Below are 19,402 nucleotides of genomic sequence, written 5' to 3' on the forward strand. Positions count from 1 at the left end.
CAGTGTGACAGGTCACGGTTAGACATTGGACGCCTGCCAAGTACTGTAGAAGTGATGTTTTTCAGAATTAACCATTTGAATTTGAATCTGATCAAAATATGTCTGTTATTATTCCTGCTGACATTTAAAAGGGTAAGATTTGCAAAATTCCCAAAGGGGGTCAAAACAACTCTTATATCAATATTTGACACTGGACCAGTCTGTGACTAATGGGTAAAATCATTTAACCTTTTCTTTTAGAACAAAAACATCAATTTGAGTGGCATGTAAATTTCCCTATATGCTCATGTTATAAAGCTGACCGAGTCATTGATAATTCAGCTTTTTCCCTCCTTTGCTCTCCTTGGCTTCTACTTATTGTCTCTTATCTGCAAATGTCTTAATTATTGCTCTTTTTAATCTTCATCTATTAGATACAATACTCTGGATTTTACAATACTCTAAATTTTATTATTAACTATTGACTGCTTCTTTTTGGTTGTTATTTTACCTTTTGGTTTTATTAAGTATTTTCATTATCGATTAAAGTTTGCGTGTGAGGCTAATTTAATTGTAATGAATAAATAATTTTTCATCAACTTTATCTACTGCCTGGATCTCATTTTCCCAAGAATTTGCACCAACATATAAAAATTTTTTTTTTTTTTGGAATGCCAAATTGTAATGAATCTGATGTCTTCTGTAGCCTAGTCCATATTTTAACAAATCAGATATATGCGTCTTTTAGGTTCTGAAGATTCTAAAAATACAGGTGCATCTCAATAAATTAGAATGTCATGGAAAAGTTCATTTATTTCAGTAATTCAACTTGTGGAACCCACCAATTCACTCAATAAATTAGAATACTTCATAAGATCAATAAAAAAAGATATTTTAAACAGAAATGTCAGGCTTCTGAAAAGTATGTTCATTTCTACGCACTCAATACTTGGTTGGGCCTCCTTTTGCATGAATTACTGCTCTTGGGGCTGCACGTGGACAGGTGTGCGGAGGTACACAGACCCCCGATAACAAAAATATGTCATGCAGACAGTGCTAAAAATTATATAAGTACAAGTAATAAACACTAATTATTTTGTATCATTGTATCATTAAATTGAATTTTACATTATAGCTCATGAAATTTATTGTCGGCTGTGGTGTGGCACATTGTGATTGATAAACATACTAAATGTACACCACAAATGTACAAATATGCTACAACATGTATTTCCTATTTTAGTCATCCATTTTTGGCTGTGTAAGTTCAGAAGGGAATGATACCGATACTTGAGTTAGTGTTGTGTGTGTTTGCTCAGGTTGGAGATGTTAATCTTTTCTCTGAATGGATGGAGATGTGCAGATTATCTGACAGACTGCTGATCAAACTGAAGCCAGGACTCACAGCACACATGGGACGCCTGGACAGGTGATTCAAAAATACTGTTGCATAAGTAGAAGATCGGGATCATCACACCGGACGACGTGTCATGTGTGTGATTACATGAGCTGCTGACAGTTCTGTGTGCATAAACAAAATTGGTGATGTGAATATTTTGATGTGACTCCTTCATGCCTGTTTATCCATTTTAAAGTGTCATGGCATATCTTGACAGATATTTTCTATTTAATATGTTCTATTTAATTATTCTAATTCACAATTGTTTTAAGTCAAATAAGTATGCTGGTGATATATTATGTAAAGAACATTTTTTTCTTAAAATACATCCCAACAAATTAGACTGAAACGTAACATAAAATGTAAAAATAAACAAAAACAAAGCAAAAACAAATAAAAGTCCCTAATTAAAATGAATCAAACCCTCTGTGTCTAATTGAATACTGCATGAACTATGGAAAACAAACAGGATTAATTTCATATCTGTGGATGTTGCCTCATCGAACCTTTTAAGGGCTGATGACAGCAGCAATGTTTTGGAAAGTGGATGGGCCATCATGTGCAGGAATAATCATCTTATGGTGCTCAGGACTATATAAGAGCTGATATGAGCACGTGTTTGACAGAGAGCTTGGTACTGAACACCTCAACACATACCGACAAACAACCAGCAGGTGAGTACATCTGGTTTAAAACACAATATCTAGAATAGAAAAAAAGACTAGTGATGTTTTAGTTATGTGAAAGTTTCAGTTATAGCTAATGGTTATGCTAATATGAATTATATGTGTTGGCATATATTGATATATTAAGATATAATATAATGACAACAAAAAATATTTGTATATTTAAGTCACCTAAAATGTGACCCTGGACCACAAAACCAGTCACCAGTCAATTTTTTGAAATTGAGATTTATACATAATCTGAAAGCTGAATAAATAATCTTTCCATTGATGTATGGTTTGTTAGTATAGGATGAGATACAAATATTTGAACATCTGGAAGCTGAGGGTGCATATCCACTTATTTCCTAATGATTTTTAACATAAAAGAAAAATCAATCATTTTGACCCATACAATGTATTGTTGGCTATTGCTACAAATATACCTGTGCGACGTATGACTGGTTTTGTGGTCCGGGGTCACAAATGTCATTTTTTTTGGCATAGATTTTAAAGAAAGACAACACGAACACACCTTATAATAAAAATAATGTTATTGTCGGTTGGTGTGGATGCTAATATAGTTATCGTTAGCATATTTGGTGTGAACCAGTTGTGTCAAAATCAGTTCTACTGTTGTGCAGAAGGCAGTGACACTCCAGGACCGACATTGCCCATCCCTGGACTAGTTTTTTAAGACAGTCTTATTAACTTCCTATGTTTATGCAACTGGCCCCTGCCTGGAAGTTTAGAGTAATCCTGAAGACATTTATTAGCTGGTTCAGGAGTGTTTAATCAGGGTTGGAGCCAAACTGTGCTGGAAAGTGGCCATCCTGAAACTGAGTTTGACTGGTGTGGAAGATCCTTTAATCCAGTGGTTTTCGATCCTCGTTCTGGGGAACCACCACTCTGCACATTTTGTATGTCTCTCTTATCTGACACACTCATTTCAGTTCATGTAGCTGTGTCCTAACCAGCTGATGAATTGAATAAGGAAGATATTCTGATAAATTCAGATTTTTTTTTTTTTAAATGTGCAAAGTGGAGGATCAGGATCAGGATTGAAAAATGCTGCATTTATTATGAACTACACCTATGAGAACTCGAAAAGAACTTACTTTATACATATCCACTAGAATTTCCAAAACAGTGATTTAAAAAACATTGAGCAAAAATGACTAAGAAAATTTAGTGACGAAAAAAAAAAAAAAAACTGCAGCATTTGAGTTTTTTTTTTTAATTCAGACATTTAAAGCATGTCTTACATGTCTATATATGTTAAGTGCCATTGTTTCAACTGCAGCAGAGAAAATAATGAGATGCAAGTGACGTTTTGAACTCATTTCCTATATTACTGCACATTCAATGAGCAATGAACTCTTATGTGCTTCAGCTTATGAAAGGAAGAGCCTGACATCAAGCAAATTCTGCTTATGTGCACTGACCTTCATCTAATGAGATTAATTGAGAAACCCTCTGGACAGCAGATTAGAGGGGCTTGATAATTGTGAGGGGGATTAAATGAACCTCGTTCCTTATCACATGCATCGAGTCTGAACACTGACAGCCCAGGGATTTATGATTATTATTATACACAGTCTATTCATCTGATCAGAGCAGGTGACCTTATGGTGACCTATAGGTAATCTTTATAGACGGTGTCCAATTCCCATTTGGGTTATAAGAATATGAATCTTTAATTATTATTAATCTTTAGTGGAAATGCAATTGTGTATATATATATATATATATATATATATATATATATATATATATATATATATATATATATATATATATAATTTAAGTGATTAAAAATGAAAAAAGTTACATACATATATGCATACATATGTATATTCATATGTTTTTATTTTATTTTTTGTTATTTTATTGAGTATGAAGAGTGCTGTATAAATAATATTGCTTCTATTGGAATAACAGAAAGGTTTTTTTGTCTATTTGCCAACTTTTGAATGCCAAACAAATGTAATTATGTAATCAAAATTCTTGTCTCATCCCCTCAATCTCTTACCGATCATCATCCAATCAGTGTTCAGTACTTGCCATTGGATTCCACCGAGGTTATGGAGGTCTCAAAGCCTAAAGCGAGCAGCAAGGGTGCGACACGTGCCACGGCGCCCGGCACCAGTAGCCAGCCCAAGTTCAAACAGAGGTCAACGCGGCAGTTCAAGAGCAAACCCCCCAAAAAGGGTGTCATTGGGTACAACTACTATTAATGCCTTTAGTTTGCTCTTGGGTGGATCTGCATGTTGTATCTGTCTTAAAATGAATGTTTTTATTCTCAGATTTGGTGAAGAAATTCCTGGAATGGAAGGGTTGGGAACTGGTATGTACAATTTTGAGTCAAAAATTATTATTATTAAATATTACATACTTAAGTCATTGGAGACTTTGAGATTATGTGCATGTGTAATCACATTCTCTCTCACAGACTTTAACGTGATCTGCCCGTGGGAGGCATACAGTCACCTGGAGTTACACGAGCTGGCCCAGTACGGCATTATATGAGGTCACTTCCTGTTCCCGCATCCCACTGAATCAGCAACCAGTGGATGATCTTGACAACATCCTGCACCTCAATATGCCATTTAAATATTCACATTAGCAATACGTCTTCAGTAGAAATTTTGTTAGTCATTTATGGACAATTTACAACACCATTTGTAAGTAACTAACTGGAATTAGTTAATCTACCTCTTCAAACTAACACTTCCTGTCAACCTAGATTTCACTTGTCGCCAATGTTAATTTCATTTTCCTCTTTTTTACTTCATTATTTTACATATTAGTGTTGCCATATTGACACATAAACTGCATTTTAGGTGGCACTTCTTGCTTTAACTTCCACATTACTCTGCAAACATCAATGTACAAAATGTAGCAGCAGTTGGATCTTTTTAATGATGGATGTTTTTGTTTTCATTTTGTCAAGTTGCAAAATTTGTGTCTTGTACAAAAATGAGTTTGGTTGCTGTGGGGTCTCAGCATCTGCCCATAGCGCGAATACTGGGAGCAGCTCTCTGTGAGAGCCCGGCCCGGTTTATTGGCCTTATAATGCTGGAGAACCATACGAGAATGGGTCCGATTCATTCCCGGCAGCACAGAAAGGTTTTTGACATCAAATAAAGCTTGATTATTTTCATACTTTTCAACAATCTGTCTGAATTATTCCTCGACTGCTGGTCAGATACAAACTGAACCATTATATGCACAATATGCAGTCTGTAACATAGCCAAAAACAGGATGTGGTTACCGCAGTAAAGATAGTTTGCAGTTTGATATTCAGATTTCTTTTGGCTATAAATACGCAGTGCGCTGTCATAGACATGCAAATAATACCAAATATCGCTCTCCATGATTTGTGAATTAAGGTGACGCTGTCCTTTGGGCCGAAATCAGGTTTGACTCTTAATTTTATAATGGCTATAGCTCCAAATGTTGGACACTTAGAGGAATGAAACTGGTGTCATCTTCACCAGCTTGATCTGTGAATTTTTTCACAGCAAAGCTCTTGTCCGTAAACCCCTTGGTAAGACCGCCAGTAAGGAATGTGAAATAAAAGCGTTCTTCATGTTTAACGTCTATTACCAATGAACACGCAGACTGCTGGAATAAAATAACATTGTTTTAGGTCGAGCTCGATTTGTGAAAACTTTCACAATAGCATTTTGTCTCGTGGTCGTGTTTCTCTTTGCTCTGCCCCCCATTTTTTTGTATAATATGATATATATATATATAATTGACCTTGTACAGATAATGTACATCACTATTCTCATCTGTGAAAACTTTCACAGTTCAGTACGGGTCAGCTGACCCATCCCAGGGTCACTAACATCGCTATTCTGATCTGTGAAAACTTTCACAATTGAGTTTTGGTCAGCTGACCCTTCCCCGGGTCACTAACATCGCTATTCTGATCTGTGAAAACTTTCACAGTTCAGTATGGGTCAGCTGACCCATACCAGGGTCATGTACATCACTATTCTGATCTGTGAAAACTTTCACAGTTCAGAAAAGTGATGCTAGTGACCCTGGGATGGGTCAGCTGACCCGTACTGAACTGTGAAAGTTTTCACAGATCAGAAAAGTTATGTACATGACCCGGGGAAGGGTCAGCTGACCCGAACTGAACTGTGAAAGTTTTCACAGATCAGAAAAGTGATTCTAGTGCCCAGGGATGGGTCAGCTGACCCACTGAACTGTGAAAGTTTTCACAGATCAGAAAAGTTATGTACATGACCCGGGGAAGGGTCAGCTGACCCACTGAACTGTGAAAGTTTTCACAGATCAGAAAAGTTATGTACATGACCCGGGGAAGGGTCAGCTGACCCGAACTGAACTGTGAAAGTTTTCACAGATCAGAAAAGTGATTCTAGTGCCCAGGGATGGGTCAGCTGACCCACTGAACTGTGAAAGTTTTCACAGATCAGAAAAGTTATGTACATGACCCGGGGAAGGGTCAGCTGACCCACTGAACTGTGAAAGTTTTCACAGGTCAGAATAGTGATGTACATGACCCAGGGAAGGGTCAGCTGACCCGTACTGAACTGTGAAAGTTTCAAAAATGAGAATAGTGATGTACATTATCTGTACAAGGTCATTTATATAATATATATATATATATATATATATATATATATATATATATATATATATATATATATATATATATATATATATATATATATATATATATATATATATCATATTATTCAAAAAACGGGGGGCAGAGCAAAGAGAAACACGACCACGAGATAAAATGCTATTGTGAAAGTTTTCACAAATCGAGCTCGACCTAAAACAATGTTATTTTATTCCAGCAGTCTGCCTGTTCATTGGTAATAGACGTTAAACATGAAGAACGCTTTTATTTCACATTCCTTACTGGCGGTCTTACCAAGGGGTTTACGGACAAGAGCTTTGCTGTGAAAAAATTCACAGATCAAGCTGGTGAAGATGACACCAGTTTCATTCCTCTAAGTGTCCAACATTTGGAGCTATAGCCATTATAAAATTAAGAGTCGCTACGAAAAAAAACCCTGATTTCAGCCCAAAGGACAGCGTCACCTTAATTCACAAATCATGGAGAGCGATATTCGGTATTATTTGCATGTCTATGACAGCGCACTGCGTATTTATAGCCAAAAGAAATCTGAATATCAAACCGCAAACTATCTTTACTGCGGTGATGTGGTTTCATATTTTTGAGTTTATCAGAATACTTCAATCAGCATTTAAAATGTTTCAGTATCTATATGCAATTCAGTATGTGACAAGAGTATAGTATTTGGGGCTATACAGCAGGAACACACTTTAAATATGCAAACGCAGGTCAGCTAATGCGCGGTCCAGTTGAACAAACGTGTATTTGCATTACTTTGTAGGTAACAAACCTCAAGATGGCGTGAGTTACATTCAAATGTCTACTCTGTTAAACTGGATGTGTCGATACTCGGGTAAGTTTCTATAAAACCGATGAAATAATCTAATGATTGTATATTACTGAATTTTGAATATGAATTTGAAAGTATGTCCAGTTTTCAGAAGAAGTCAGTTCTCTTTATAACTTAAGAAATAGCGACGTCTAGAACACGAGTTGTTTTTATTGGTGCATGCGCTGTTTTCGAAACATTAACGAGCAAATTACCAATTAGAGCCTTAGTTAAAGAATCATAAATGTAAAATTATTTTATTAAATCAAAATTGTATATTGTACAAAATAAACAAGAACTCAAAGCACGTTCAAATTTACGATTCACTTGTCAACAGTTGACATTAAAGGGTTCGTTCACTCAAAAATGAAATTTCTATCATTAATTACTCACCCTCATGTCCCAAACCCCCAAGACCTTCATTCATCTTCAGAACACAAATTAAGATATTATTGATGAAATCTGATCATTTAATCATGTAATACACACTGGCAGCAACGTCATTGCATCTTTTGAGGTCCAGTAAGGTATTAAAGACTTCGTTAAAATGACTACAGTCAACGTGACGAACCCGGCTCAGTATTAGTTGAAGCTGTACACGTGAGCAGCACAACGCATGTGTGTGATGCTGACGCAGAAGCCGGTTTGGGACGACATGTGGGTGAGTAATTTAATTTTATGACAGAATTTTCATTTTTAGGTGAACTAACACTTTAAGTTGTTTGATGTTAGTGTCTTAGTGCACTTTAAGACATTTCAAAATGTGATAATATTCAAAAAGCTTGTGAGGGTAGAAGCTCTGTTTGCGCATGTGTGTAGAGCATGAGATTTGGTAATTTAAACAACTACCAACTGAGAATAGGTATTTTATGAAAACATTCACAAACAAACAATGAAAACCAATATGAACCTTCTAATGCCTTTAAGATTGTACATGCTATCATAAAATTCCTAGACTATTTGTCTCCAGAATAAACAGCTTAACATCTCCAGATGCAATGAATTCATTAAATCTAGGCTGGTTCAGAATCCCTATGGCATAATATCGTGTTATTGAAAACATCTGAGTCCATTTATTGCAGTGATTGTAAGTATGCATCATGCTGAGCTCTGTTCCACCGTATCTTCTGTATCAGATGTGTCGTTATGAACAGAGTGAGAATCTGCACCCCCAGCAGAATTATGACTACTGTGACAATCACTCCACCGTTGTGCTCAATCCAGCGGGAGATGCTTCCCAAACAGCCACCCAGGAAGATCACGCTCTGAGCGGAGAACTCATCCAGCTTTTGGGCGCCCACTCCACACTGGGTGTTCCACACCGTCCCGTTCTCTAGGGGATCTACACAGCATGAAGAGGGCACTCCGCAAGCCTGGATCCCTGGAGCCGAACAGTTGAAATACCTGTGCCAGAGAAATGGATACTGGTGAGACTCACTCAAATTGATTTGCAACAACTGACATGATGTTTTTTTGAGTTCAAAGGTAGGTCTAGGGTGAAGTGTCATTTCTGCCCCACTAGTGCCACCAAGAATTAAAGGGATGTTCACCCAAAAAAGAAAATTCTGTCATCATTTACTTATCATTCATCCCTCAAGTTGTTCCAACCCTGTGCACTCTAAAAAATGCTGGGTTAAAAACAACCCAAGTTGGGTTGAAAATGGACAAACCCAGCAATTGGGTTGTTTTAACCCAGCAGTAGGGTTAAATGTTTGCCCAACCTGCTGGGTAGTTTTATTTAACTCAACTATTGTTTAAAAATTACTGTATTGCTTAATTAAAATTAACCCAAAGTATGTTGGAAATGAACATTTATTAATGTTCAACGAATAATTATTAAACAATAAACATTTATTAAATTGCTTATTAATAAATGTATATTAATAAACTATTAAATTTATATTAATACAATATTAAAGCTTATTAATAAACATTCACCTTTTGTCTATTATTTTTGCCTCTAATTGCATCTGGTTTTTAATTTCCCAATTATTTTGGGTTCATTTTAAGCTAGCCATATAGCAATTTTTAAACAATAGTTGGTTTAAATAAAACTACCCAGCAGGTTGGGCAAACATTTAACCCAACCGCTGGGTTAAAACAACCCAATTGCTGGGTTTGTCCATTTTCAACCCAGCTTGGGTTGTTTTTAACCCAGCATTTTTTAGAGTGTACGAATTTCTTTCTTCTGCTGAACGCGAAAGAAGATATTTTGAAGAATGTTGATAACCAAACGTTTGACCAAACGCCCCACTGACTTCCATAGTCTGAAAAATATTCTTCATATGGAACCCCTAAATAGACATGGTGGTGGGAAAAAAATATGAGAAAAATAATAGGTCAATACTTTGCATATGTTTGTGTTAATTTTTGGGTGAACTATCCCTTTAATGTAAAAATAGAAGACCTACATGTTTATTTTTTTGGAAATTGTGAGTGAAACATGTTGTTTCCAGACCGATAGGATTGTATATGGTTGTTAAGGTGTTCTTAGTGGTGTTTAGCATATGGCTGTGTGGTTTCATGCAAAACTTGATGTCATGAAGCTAGGCTAGGGTGTTGCTACTGTATATGGTTGCTATAGGAATTGTGAGTGGATATAGTGAATTTCTATGTGGTTGCTAGATGATTGCTTACTAGCTCAGGTCAAAAGGTTTCATGCAAAACTTAATGTAATGATGCTAGGATGTAGTTATATGGTTTCTAAGAGATTAAGAGCGTGTTTTAGTGCATTTCTCTGTGAATGCTACTGTAGGTTGGTCTGGGTGGTTGCATACTTGACAGGTTAAAAAGGTTCTTTCAAAACCACTATATCATGATACTAGGGTGTTGCTAGGTTGTTACTAAGGGTTTCCAAATGGGGTTTTAGTGCATTTTTGGGTGATTTCTATTCTAGATGATTGCTTACTAGCCCATGTCAAAAGGTTCCATGCAAAACTTTATGTCATGATGCTAGAGTGTTGCTATGTGGTTGCCAAGGGATTCTGAGTGGTTTTTATGGCATTTCCAGGTGGTTGCGTAGACTAGGTCAAAAAGGTTGATGCAAAAATTGATGCTATGATGCTAGGGTGTTGATAGGTGGTTCCTATGGGATTCTAAATTGGATTTTAGTGCATTGGATTTTTAGGTTTCTACTCTATGATACTTACTAGTCTATGTCAAAAGGGTTTATGCAAAACTTTATGTCATGATGCTAGAGTGTTGCTATGTGGTTTCCAAGGGATTCTGAGTGGTTTTTAGATCATTCCATGTGGTTGCTAGGTGGTTGTTTACTAGCTCAAGTCTTTCTGATATTCTGGTCCCTCCTTCAGTGTTTGTAGGATTTTCTCTGTTTTATCACCCAACAAGTGTAAAGTTCCTTAGAAAAGTAAAAGCATATGACACTTTAACATTGCATGAATTGAGAAAATTTGATCAGAGAAAATATATTAATAAAGAGAAATACACTTTATACTCCCTTCGGTAGAGCCTTACTTTGTCGATAATGAATATTCATAATTGGTATTGCTAAATCAGGATTGTGATATGATAAAATGAAATATAATGGAAAGCATGCATGGGAAAATTATATAAAAAGTGTAAGTAAGTTCAAGAACAACAAGCAGGAGAAAGTCCAGAATGCATTAAATGCTGGAGAGGCTCTTTATTGCAAATTAGGTTGTATAAACTTTGGACTACTGCAGTGTTGGAAACTGTAATAAGGTCAGTCCCTCTCTGGATTTCCACTCATTTTGCACTCACACATTGATTTCCCAGTCTCTGTAAGTATCTGCCCCGCAGCACTGCAGGCCCGTCTGGATCTCATCAGTGATGAACCTCAGGTCTAGGTCATCCTGGTACCGCACCATGGCAGCCAGCATGCCCGAGCGCAAGTACTCCACAATCTGGCCTTGCAGGCTGTAAACTATGACCGCCGCCAGAACCTGCACCACCACCAGGAGCAGCACGGCGGCCGAGAAGGTCCGAAGAAGGCACATGTTCTCCCGCAGCGCCCCCACACATCCCGTCAGGCTCAGCAGGGCGAGAACCAAACCAAGAAATGTGAAGAGCAGCATGGGGTCCGTGCCGATACCGCCGATCTTCTCCTGAGCGAAGGACTCTTTATTGATCAGGCCCCACAGGCCTACTACTAGTGTGACCAGACCCAGAACAGTGAAGAGCAGGTTGCTCGTGATGAGGAGATACTTCAGAATATAGTCGCTCCAACTGGATGGATTGGGAACACGGGAAGTGAAGACATTCCAAGATGAAGCTCTGGTTGACCTTTCATGGCTGGATAAACTCGAGCTGGTCTGACTTCCTGAACTGTCGTGCGTTCCCAGATACGAGACAGCTGAGGTACCTTCTGATGTTTTTACATCTCCCTGATGATAATATAAAAAGTAGAAATTAAAAATTAATTTGGTCAGTTGAATATCCTAAGAGTGTTTGGCCAGATTCACTGAACAGTTTCAGTGCATTAAAAATAATAATAACAATTATTATTAAGTTATTATTATTATTAACTGTTATAGTTTAATCAAACACTCTTGGTCAGTTGAGTATTCTTAGACAGTTTGGACCAAATGTACAGTTTCAGTGCATTAATAATAATAATAGCAACTTAATTATCATTGTTATTTTCACACAAACAATTATAATAATAATATATATATTATTGGTAACTGTTATTATTATTATTATCATTATTAATGGTTGCAAATAATTATAATACATTGCATATAATAAATATAATACACTTCTGCATGTGTTAATATTATTATATAGAATTATTATTATTATTACTACTATTATTTATAATTAAGTTATTATTATTATATCAAAATAGTTTAATCAAACAATTATTGCCACACTCAGTTTGCCACTAAATCCAAATCTAATCCTGCCTTTAAAGGGTTAGTTCACCCCAAAATGAAATTTCTCTCATTAATTACTCACCCTCATGTCGTTCTACAGCCATTAGACCTTCGTTCATCTTCGGAACACAAATTAAGATATTTTTGATAATATCCGATGACTCAGTGAGGCCTCCATTGACAGCAAGATAATTAACACTTTCAATGCCCAGAAAGCTACTAAAACATATTTAAAACAGCTCATGTGACAACAGTGGTTCAACCTTAATGTTATGAATTGACGAAAATACATTTTGTGCACCAAAAAAAAAAAAGAAATAACGACTTTTTTCAACAATATCTAGTGATGGACGATTTTAAAACACTGCTTCATGAAGCTTTAAAGCTTTACTAATCTTTTGTTTTGAATCAGTGGTTCGAAGCGTGTATCAAACTGCCAAAGTCACATGATTTCAGAAAACGAGGCTTTGTTACGTCATAAGTGTTTCGAAATTTCAATGGTTCACCACTGGGGGCGTGACTTTGGCCATTTGATACACGCTCCGAACCACTGATTCGAAACAAAAGATTCGTAAAGCTTTAAAGCTTCATGAAGCAGTGTTTTGAAACCGCCCATCACTAGATACTGTTGAATAAAACCATTAATTTTGTTTTTTGGTATTCTCTGCACTACATAACATTAAGGTTGAACCACTGTAGTCACATGAACAGTTTTAAATATGTCTTTAGTAGCTTTCTGGACATTGAAAAAGGGAGTGTTCTTGCTGGCAATGCAGGCCTCAGTGAGCCATCAGATTTTATCAAATCTTAATTTGTGTTCTGAAGATGAATGAATGTCTTACAGGTTTGGAACGACTTGAGGGTGAACCAACCCTTTAAAGTCGCATCATTAGTTGAACCAGAAGTTATGTTACTCCAATGAGCAGAAATAAGTTTTCATTCTTTGATTTGCAGGATATTTTTAGTGAATTTGCTGCTAGAACAATGCAGGTGGTGTGTGCTAATGCTTATTAGGCACAATATAGCAATTGAAAATTCAAAGAAAATTAATAGAAAGGAGTCACGCTACCTTTGGTATTAGAGGTTTGTTCTCTTCATTCCGAAATTGATTCCTCCGCTCCCAGAAAGATAAAAATCTCCCAAAAGACGGAAACCACCCCATACCTCCCAAATACCGGGAGTGGACGCGTTATGTCCTCCAAAGCGCTCAGAGATGGATGCTGGTCGGCTGAGGGGTAGAGAAGGGAGCGATTTTGAGTGGGCCAAGGCACAGCATTCCAGCATCATGTGAGAGTCACAGTACTGAGGATTAGAGGGTCAGGGTTTGAACCGGCCCTGGAGGCTCAACCAGACAGCGTGCAGCTCACATGAAAGACTAAATGCATTAGCAAGATTGTTCACTGCTCCACAACTCAGACACAGTAAAGTTTATAAAACCACACACTGTAAAACTTTGCAGTGTGAATTTGCAGTAATTAACTGGCAGCAGCTTCACCTACTGTTGTCTTTACAGTTTTTTACTGTTAAAAAATGTCAAATGCTGTAAAATGCTGGCAGCACAGTTGCACTAAATTAAAACTTGTTTATTTACTTCATTTGCAAGAATCCGACTCCCATAAAAGGTCCAATTGCCATTTAAGGTTATAAACTAATATAGCATTTGAAAACTGTGAACTAATTTAATGTCAATTGTCCAAGAAAATACTTAAAGTAAACCAATTTTTTTAAATCATTAAAACATCAGTTTAACTTGTTAATTAATTAGCAAACAGCTTGTTACTGCATCAGCAAGTTACTGCTTTTAAAGAAAGCAACATGCAGCATAACATCAGTGTTTCAAATCACAAACAATCCTAAAATGGTTGTTATTGGCAATCTGCCTCAGCAATCCACCCAAAGACTCTGTACACCCCTGAGGCAACAGGCGATAGCCTTGGGTGCTGAGCTTTTTCTTCATAAATTTAATAAATATTTAAATTTATAGATTTTAATCTGTGATGACATAGCACAAAGGTTTGTTTATGTACAGGCAATATGCACTGAATGATACATTATAATCCATGTATCTAACCCTATCTCTCAAATCTTCTTACCTTTACCTCAACACTGTTCTCAGAAGTAAATAAAATAAATAAATTGATATGAGAGATCATATGGAGATCATTCCTGGTTTGGTTGTACTTTCTCATATCTCGAAACAACTTAAGTGATAACACAGTCCCTCCCATCATACTTCTTAATAATAACCCAGACTTCTGAAATCAACATCTTCAGGCTTGGATATTTGCTATATATAATGCAAATATAATGTGATATATTACATAATACATATCCATATATGGATGTAACACTGTGAACTCAAAAAACAAAAGATGAGCTGGATCCAAATGCAAAATAGATTAATAAAATAAACATAACAGTACCAGGGAACAGAATGAGCAGAATGAGTAGCACAGCACCATGCATCCGTGTAGGACAAAACCTGACAAAGAACAGAGGAAACACTGAGATATATGCATTGACCATGTTTGGCTATATATTGAATCGTATAAATACTGTATATAAATATAAATACTGCCAAAAACAGCATTACATGTAATATTCACAAAGTTATATCCTTTATTGCATACATATATTGCACATACACGTTCCCATATAAATCTGAATGTATATACACACACACACACACACATATATATATATATATATATATATATATATATATATATATATATATATATACACACACACATATTCAGGGAATGAGTTGCAGCAGATTTTTTAGTTCCCAGCAAGCTTTGTTTCTGAGTTAATGTTAAAATTATGTGTTATTTCATGTGTATAATATAGGGGGAGATCCATTAGTGTTTAATGTTCTGTTATTTTGGAATTTAAAAGGTTTTATAGTAGCCTATGTGTGAGTTTTTGGGGTTACCAATATGCTGAAGAGTAGAGCCTGTAAATAAAATACAAGAATCATGCAACTTGTGTATTGGTAGACCCTAGTACAAATGGTGTCCCCTTCCCAAAGTGCCTTTTAAGGATGCAAAAAATGCCGTTTGGAATTTGCTCAGTGTTTAAATTTTAAAGACGTTAAATGCTGCTGCGCTTCTTATACCCCCTGAAACTTGAAAGTTTTTACTGTAAATTAGTCTTCAGTCAACAGTTTAACTCACTCCTCTCCTCAACAGAAACAGATATAGAACTATGAAAATTATGTTTTTCTTGTCCATTGCTAGATCAAGTTTTTAATGATGCTAAATCAATTTATTTTAATAATTCAAATATATGGACTAATTATGATTCTGAAAGAAAACACACCAGCAGGCAGCTGTTGATATAGAAATGAACACAACTTTCACACACATCTGATAAACTGTGCTCTTATTTCAGTGTTGTGTTTATTTCTGCAAACTCTTTGTTTCAGACATTCAGTTGAACAAGTTAAAGAGGGCAAACTGTGCAATAAATGCAGTGTTTTCTATTGTTTAGACAATGTCAATACCCAGAATAGATGGTGATGAATGGAGACTAACACTGATGACTTGCAGAGGAGGTGGAGACGTGAAGGAGAACACACACCTCAGTGTGATCAGTGATCATGTGACTGTGAGGAGTGTGATCTTATAGAGGAGATGAAGAGGTGCTGATGATCAGTGATCATGTGACTGTGAACACTGAGTGTTGGTGAACATGTGACACTCTTTTGTGTCCACATTTCTGACTGAGAGTATAAATAATATTTAATGTTTATTGCTGTTACACTTTTTTATTGTATTTATTTTATTTCACCTGATCATGTAAATTCATTCACTGATCTCATTAATAATCATCACAGATGATCAGTGGTGTGGAGTTATTATTCTCCCAATACCCCAAACAAACAAATGGATAGAGTTTCCCAGTGAAAGACTGACCAGTGAAAGTGTAGATATGAGTCATGGACTCAACATCATAAAAAGAGACGAGACGCTTCTCATAATCCACAAACACCCCGACAATCTGAGGATTCACTGTCAGAGAAAGAGAGACAGATGAAGACTCACGAGCCCGATACTCCCCATATTCCAGATCCACAGTCCAGTATCCATCCTCAGGACTCAGAAACTTCAGACTCTTCCTGCTGGATTCTCTGGCCACTCCTAAATACCACTTAGTCTGATCCTTTACCTGAACCTCAAAGTAAAAACTCCCTGAGGAGAATCCGTCCTTCCCAAGAACACCAAGATAATCACTAAACCTGTCTTTTCCATCTTCTTTCCGTCTGTTTCCATATTTCACTTGTTTCCCATCATCAGACACGATGAGACGAGGATGAGCCGAATCAGCATCCAGAATCACATTCACTGTAGAAAATAATGAACATTCTGCTTTACAGATGAACATAAAATAAAATAAAGACAATTATTTATTTTTATAGGAATCATAGCAACTTTACAACAAGATAAAAATAAAAAATACTGCATTATTGTAAACTAGATAATAAAGTTTGAAGGTTTTAAGTTTGAACTACTTTTAAAAGCTTGAATTTGCTAGGGTGATCTGGGTGATGCTAGGCATTTGTCTGGGTGTTGTTATGCAGTTGCTGGGTGGTTGCTAGTATGTTGCTATGCTGTTGTTAGGGCATTCTTGGTGGTTGCTATGTGGTTGCTTGTGTATTCTGCATGGTTGCTATGCAGTTCCTAGGGTTTTCTGGATGGTTTTGCTTTACAGTTGATATGCAGTTGCTAGGGTATTCTGGTTGGTTGCTAGGGTTTTGCTATGTAGTTGCTAGGGTGCTCAGCATGGTTTCTAGGGTGTTGCTGTGTGGTTGCTAGGTTGTTTCTATGCAGTTGCTAGTGTATTCAGGCTGGTTGCTAGGTTGTTGCTATGCAGTTGCTAATGTGCTCAGACTGGTTACAAAGGTATTGCCACGTGGTTGGTAGGGTAATCTGAGTTGTTGTTAGGACATTATTAAGTGATTGCGAGAGTATTTTGGGTGGTTGCTAGCACACTGCCAGATGGTTGCTAGGGTGTTCTGAGTGCTTGCTATAGGGGGCTGCCAGTTGCTAGAGTATTATGGGTGATTGCTAGGGTATTGCTAAGGTGTTCTAGTTGGTTGATGGTGTTGCAAGGTGGTTTGGGTGTTCTGTGCAGTTCATAGGGTGTTGATATGCTGTTACTATAGAGTTTTTAGCATGTTTTAACATATCTCGGTACATTTTTACTTGTTTTTATCATGTTTTAATAATTAGTATTTTAACATGTTTTAACACTCAGCTAATCACTATTAGCAAGTAGCCTTTCACTGCTAGTGTGTGTAACAACTCAAATAAAATGATTCAAATAAATAATGATGTTATAAAACAAACAGTTTTTACTTACCCCTGTGTGTTCTTAAATGTGGGAGAGCTAAAAACAGAAAGTATGAAGTTATAAAGGATTCATAACAGAATTCTTCATATCAATAATGAGATCAATCATTTTAATCATCGCTTGAAGAGCAACAAAATTCAAGAAGACGTTACACAGTTTATATATCTTATAATAAAATAAAATGAATTATATTTATGGATGCATAGTGTATTCATTCATTGTTTTGCAAAACAATTGAAAAGTAGTTCATATTTGATAAAGCAAAATAATTCACCTTTTGGTACAATAATCTTCAGACTTTGTAAAAGTTGATCACGTTGAAAAGAAAATTCTGCAAAAGATGAGAAAATAACATTTTTATAACTCTGACAAACAAAAAGTTATGATCATTTAGTTGTGTTCAGGATGTGTTAAAAGTGTACATCTGTGAGTGAATAAATATGCATTAGATAAACAACTCGTAACTGGAAGATATACACAAAATTAAATGAATACACACAGTCTGTTAAGTAGTATGGCTGAAAACAGACTTTAAATGAATAATGAATTAATATCTTAATAAAGAAAGTTTCACCATGTTGTATTTGCCTCTTCTCATTCTCAACTCTGTTCTTCTCATTCTGCAGTTGTTTGTGTGCTGAAAAAAATTTAGATGAGAAAACATCATCATTAAATATAGACTACATACACTGTAAAGAAAAAAAAAAATCATAAGAAAGCTGTCAAATGACTGTCAGCAATGGCTACCAAACAAAGACCATAATATTAAAGTATCCATATTTAAATAAAGTGCAAAAAACGTTTACAGAAATTTTCATAATTTTTTTACAGGTACAGTCAAACCAAAAATTGTTCAGACATTTTTTATATTTTACTAGTGGGTGCAGGGCACAATAGTACATTTATGTAAGTGAGGATAACAAAATAAAGTAAACTGTGTTATATTATACCCCCCAAAAATTTGATACAGTGGACTACCAGTAAAATTGATGAAAAATGTGGAACAAAAAATTATTCAGACACTTTGACCTGACCATATTTTGCATTTTTAAAACTACAGTGAATGAACTGTATTAATGAATAAAATGTCCAAGGTGTCTGAATAAATCTTGGTTTGACTGTATTTCACTGTAAAATACAAATCTCTTGCAGTGAAACGTTAGCTGTTATTAATTTCACTGTTTATTGTAGCCCTACATATTGTAGCCCTGCATAAACTCTTGCAGTGCTGTAATATTTTGAAAAATTTTAAGTCATTATGCAGTTACTATTTTGACAGGATCATTTAGACTCACACAGACTTCCAGAACCAGCTTATGAATGTCAACAATGGTGACAATCGACAAAATATTCAATTAAACAGATCAACTCTCTGAACATCACAAAACAAGCTACTGAAGTCACACACAAACACAAAAAATTAAGAATATAAATTAATGTATTATTTATTGTCATAAATTAACAATTAATATACTCAGAGATTTGACTCTGGATGAGATCAGTGAATAGGCCACTACATGATTATATCATCAATAAACGTTAAACATCATTTAATCAGATTTTCTTTTGTGCTTTTGTGAAACAAACATGCTTTATAAACACACAGTTACAGCAGCAGAGAAAACCAATGTTAAAAAGTCTACACTACACTACACTCGCAAAACTTTATTATTTTCAATAAAACATCAACATCT

General features: G+C 35.8%; 2 protein-coding genes across 2 annotated transcripts; one reads left to right on the forward strand and one right to left on the reverse strand.

The window, feature by feature from the left end:
* The first annotated feature begins 4,127 nt into the window (after positions 1-4,127).
* pde6ga (phosphodiesterase 6G, cGMP-specific, rod, gamma, paralog a) lies at positions 4,128-4,572 on the forward strand. The gene is made up of 3 exons (XM_067371506.1): positions 4,128-4,264; positions 4,350-4,390; positions 4,496-4,572. The coding sequence occupies exons 1-3, from the start codon at positions 4,128-4,130 to the stop codon at positions 4,570-4,572; spliced, it is 255 nt and encodes an 84-aa protein (XP_067227607.1).
* Positions 4,573-8,570: 3,998 nt separating this feature from the next.
* Positions 8,571-13,515, reverse strand: tspan10 (tetraspanin 10). The gene is made up of 3 exons (XM_067371516.1): positions 13,423-13,515; positions 11,239-11,861; positions 8,571-8,901 (listed from the first exon to the last, which is right to left on the reverse strand). The coding sequence occupies exons 1-3, from the start codon at positions 13,513-13,515 to the stop codon at positions 8,571-8,573; spliced, it is 1,047 nt and encodes a 348-aa protein (XP_067227617.1).
* Between the last annotated feature and the right edge of the window lie 5,887 nt (positions 13,516-19,402).

Source organism: Chanodichthys erythropterus, chromosome 3, assembly GCF_024489055.1.
Source record: "Chanodichthys erythropterus isolate Z2021 chromosome 3, ASM2448905v1, whole genome shotgun sequence".
Classification (NCBI taxonomy): Eukaryota; Metazoa; Chordata; class Actinopteri; order Cypriniformes; family Xenocyprididae; genus Chanodichthys; species Chanodichthys erythropterus.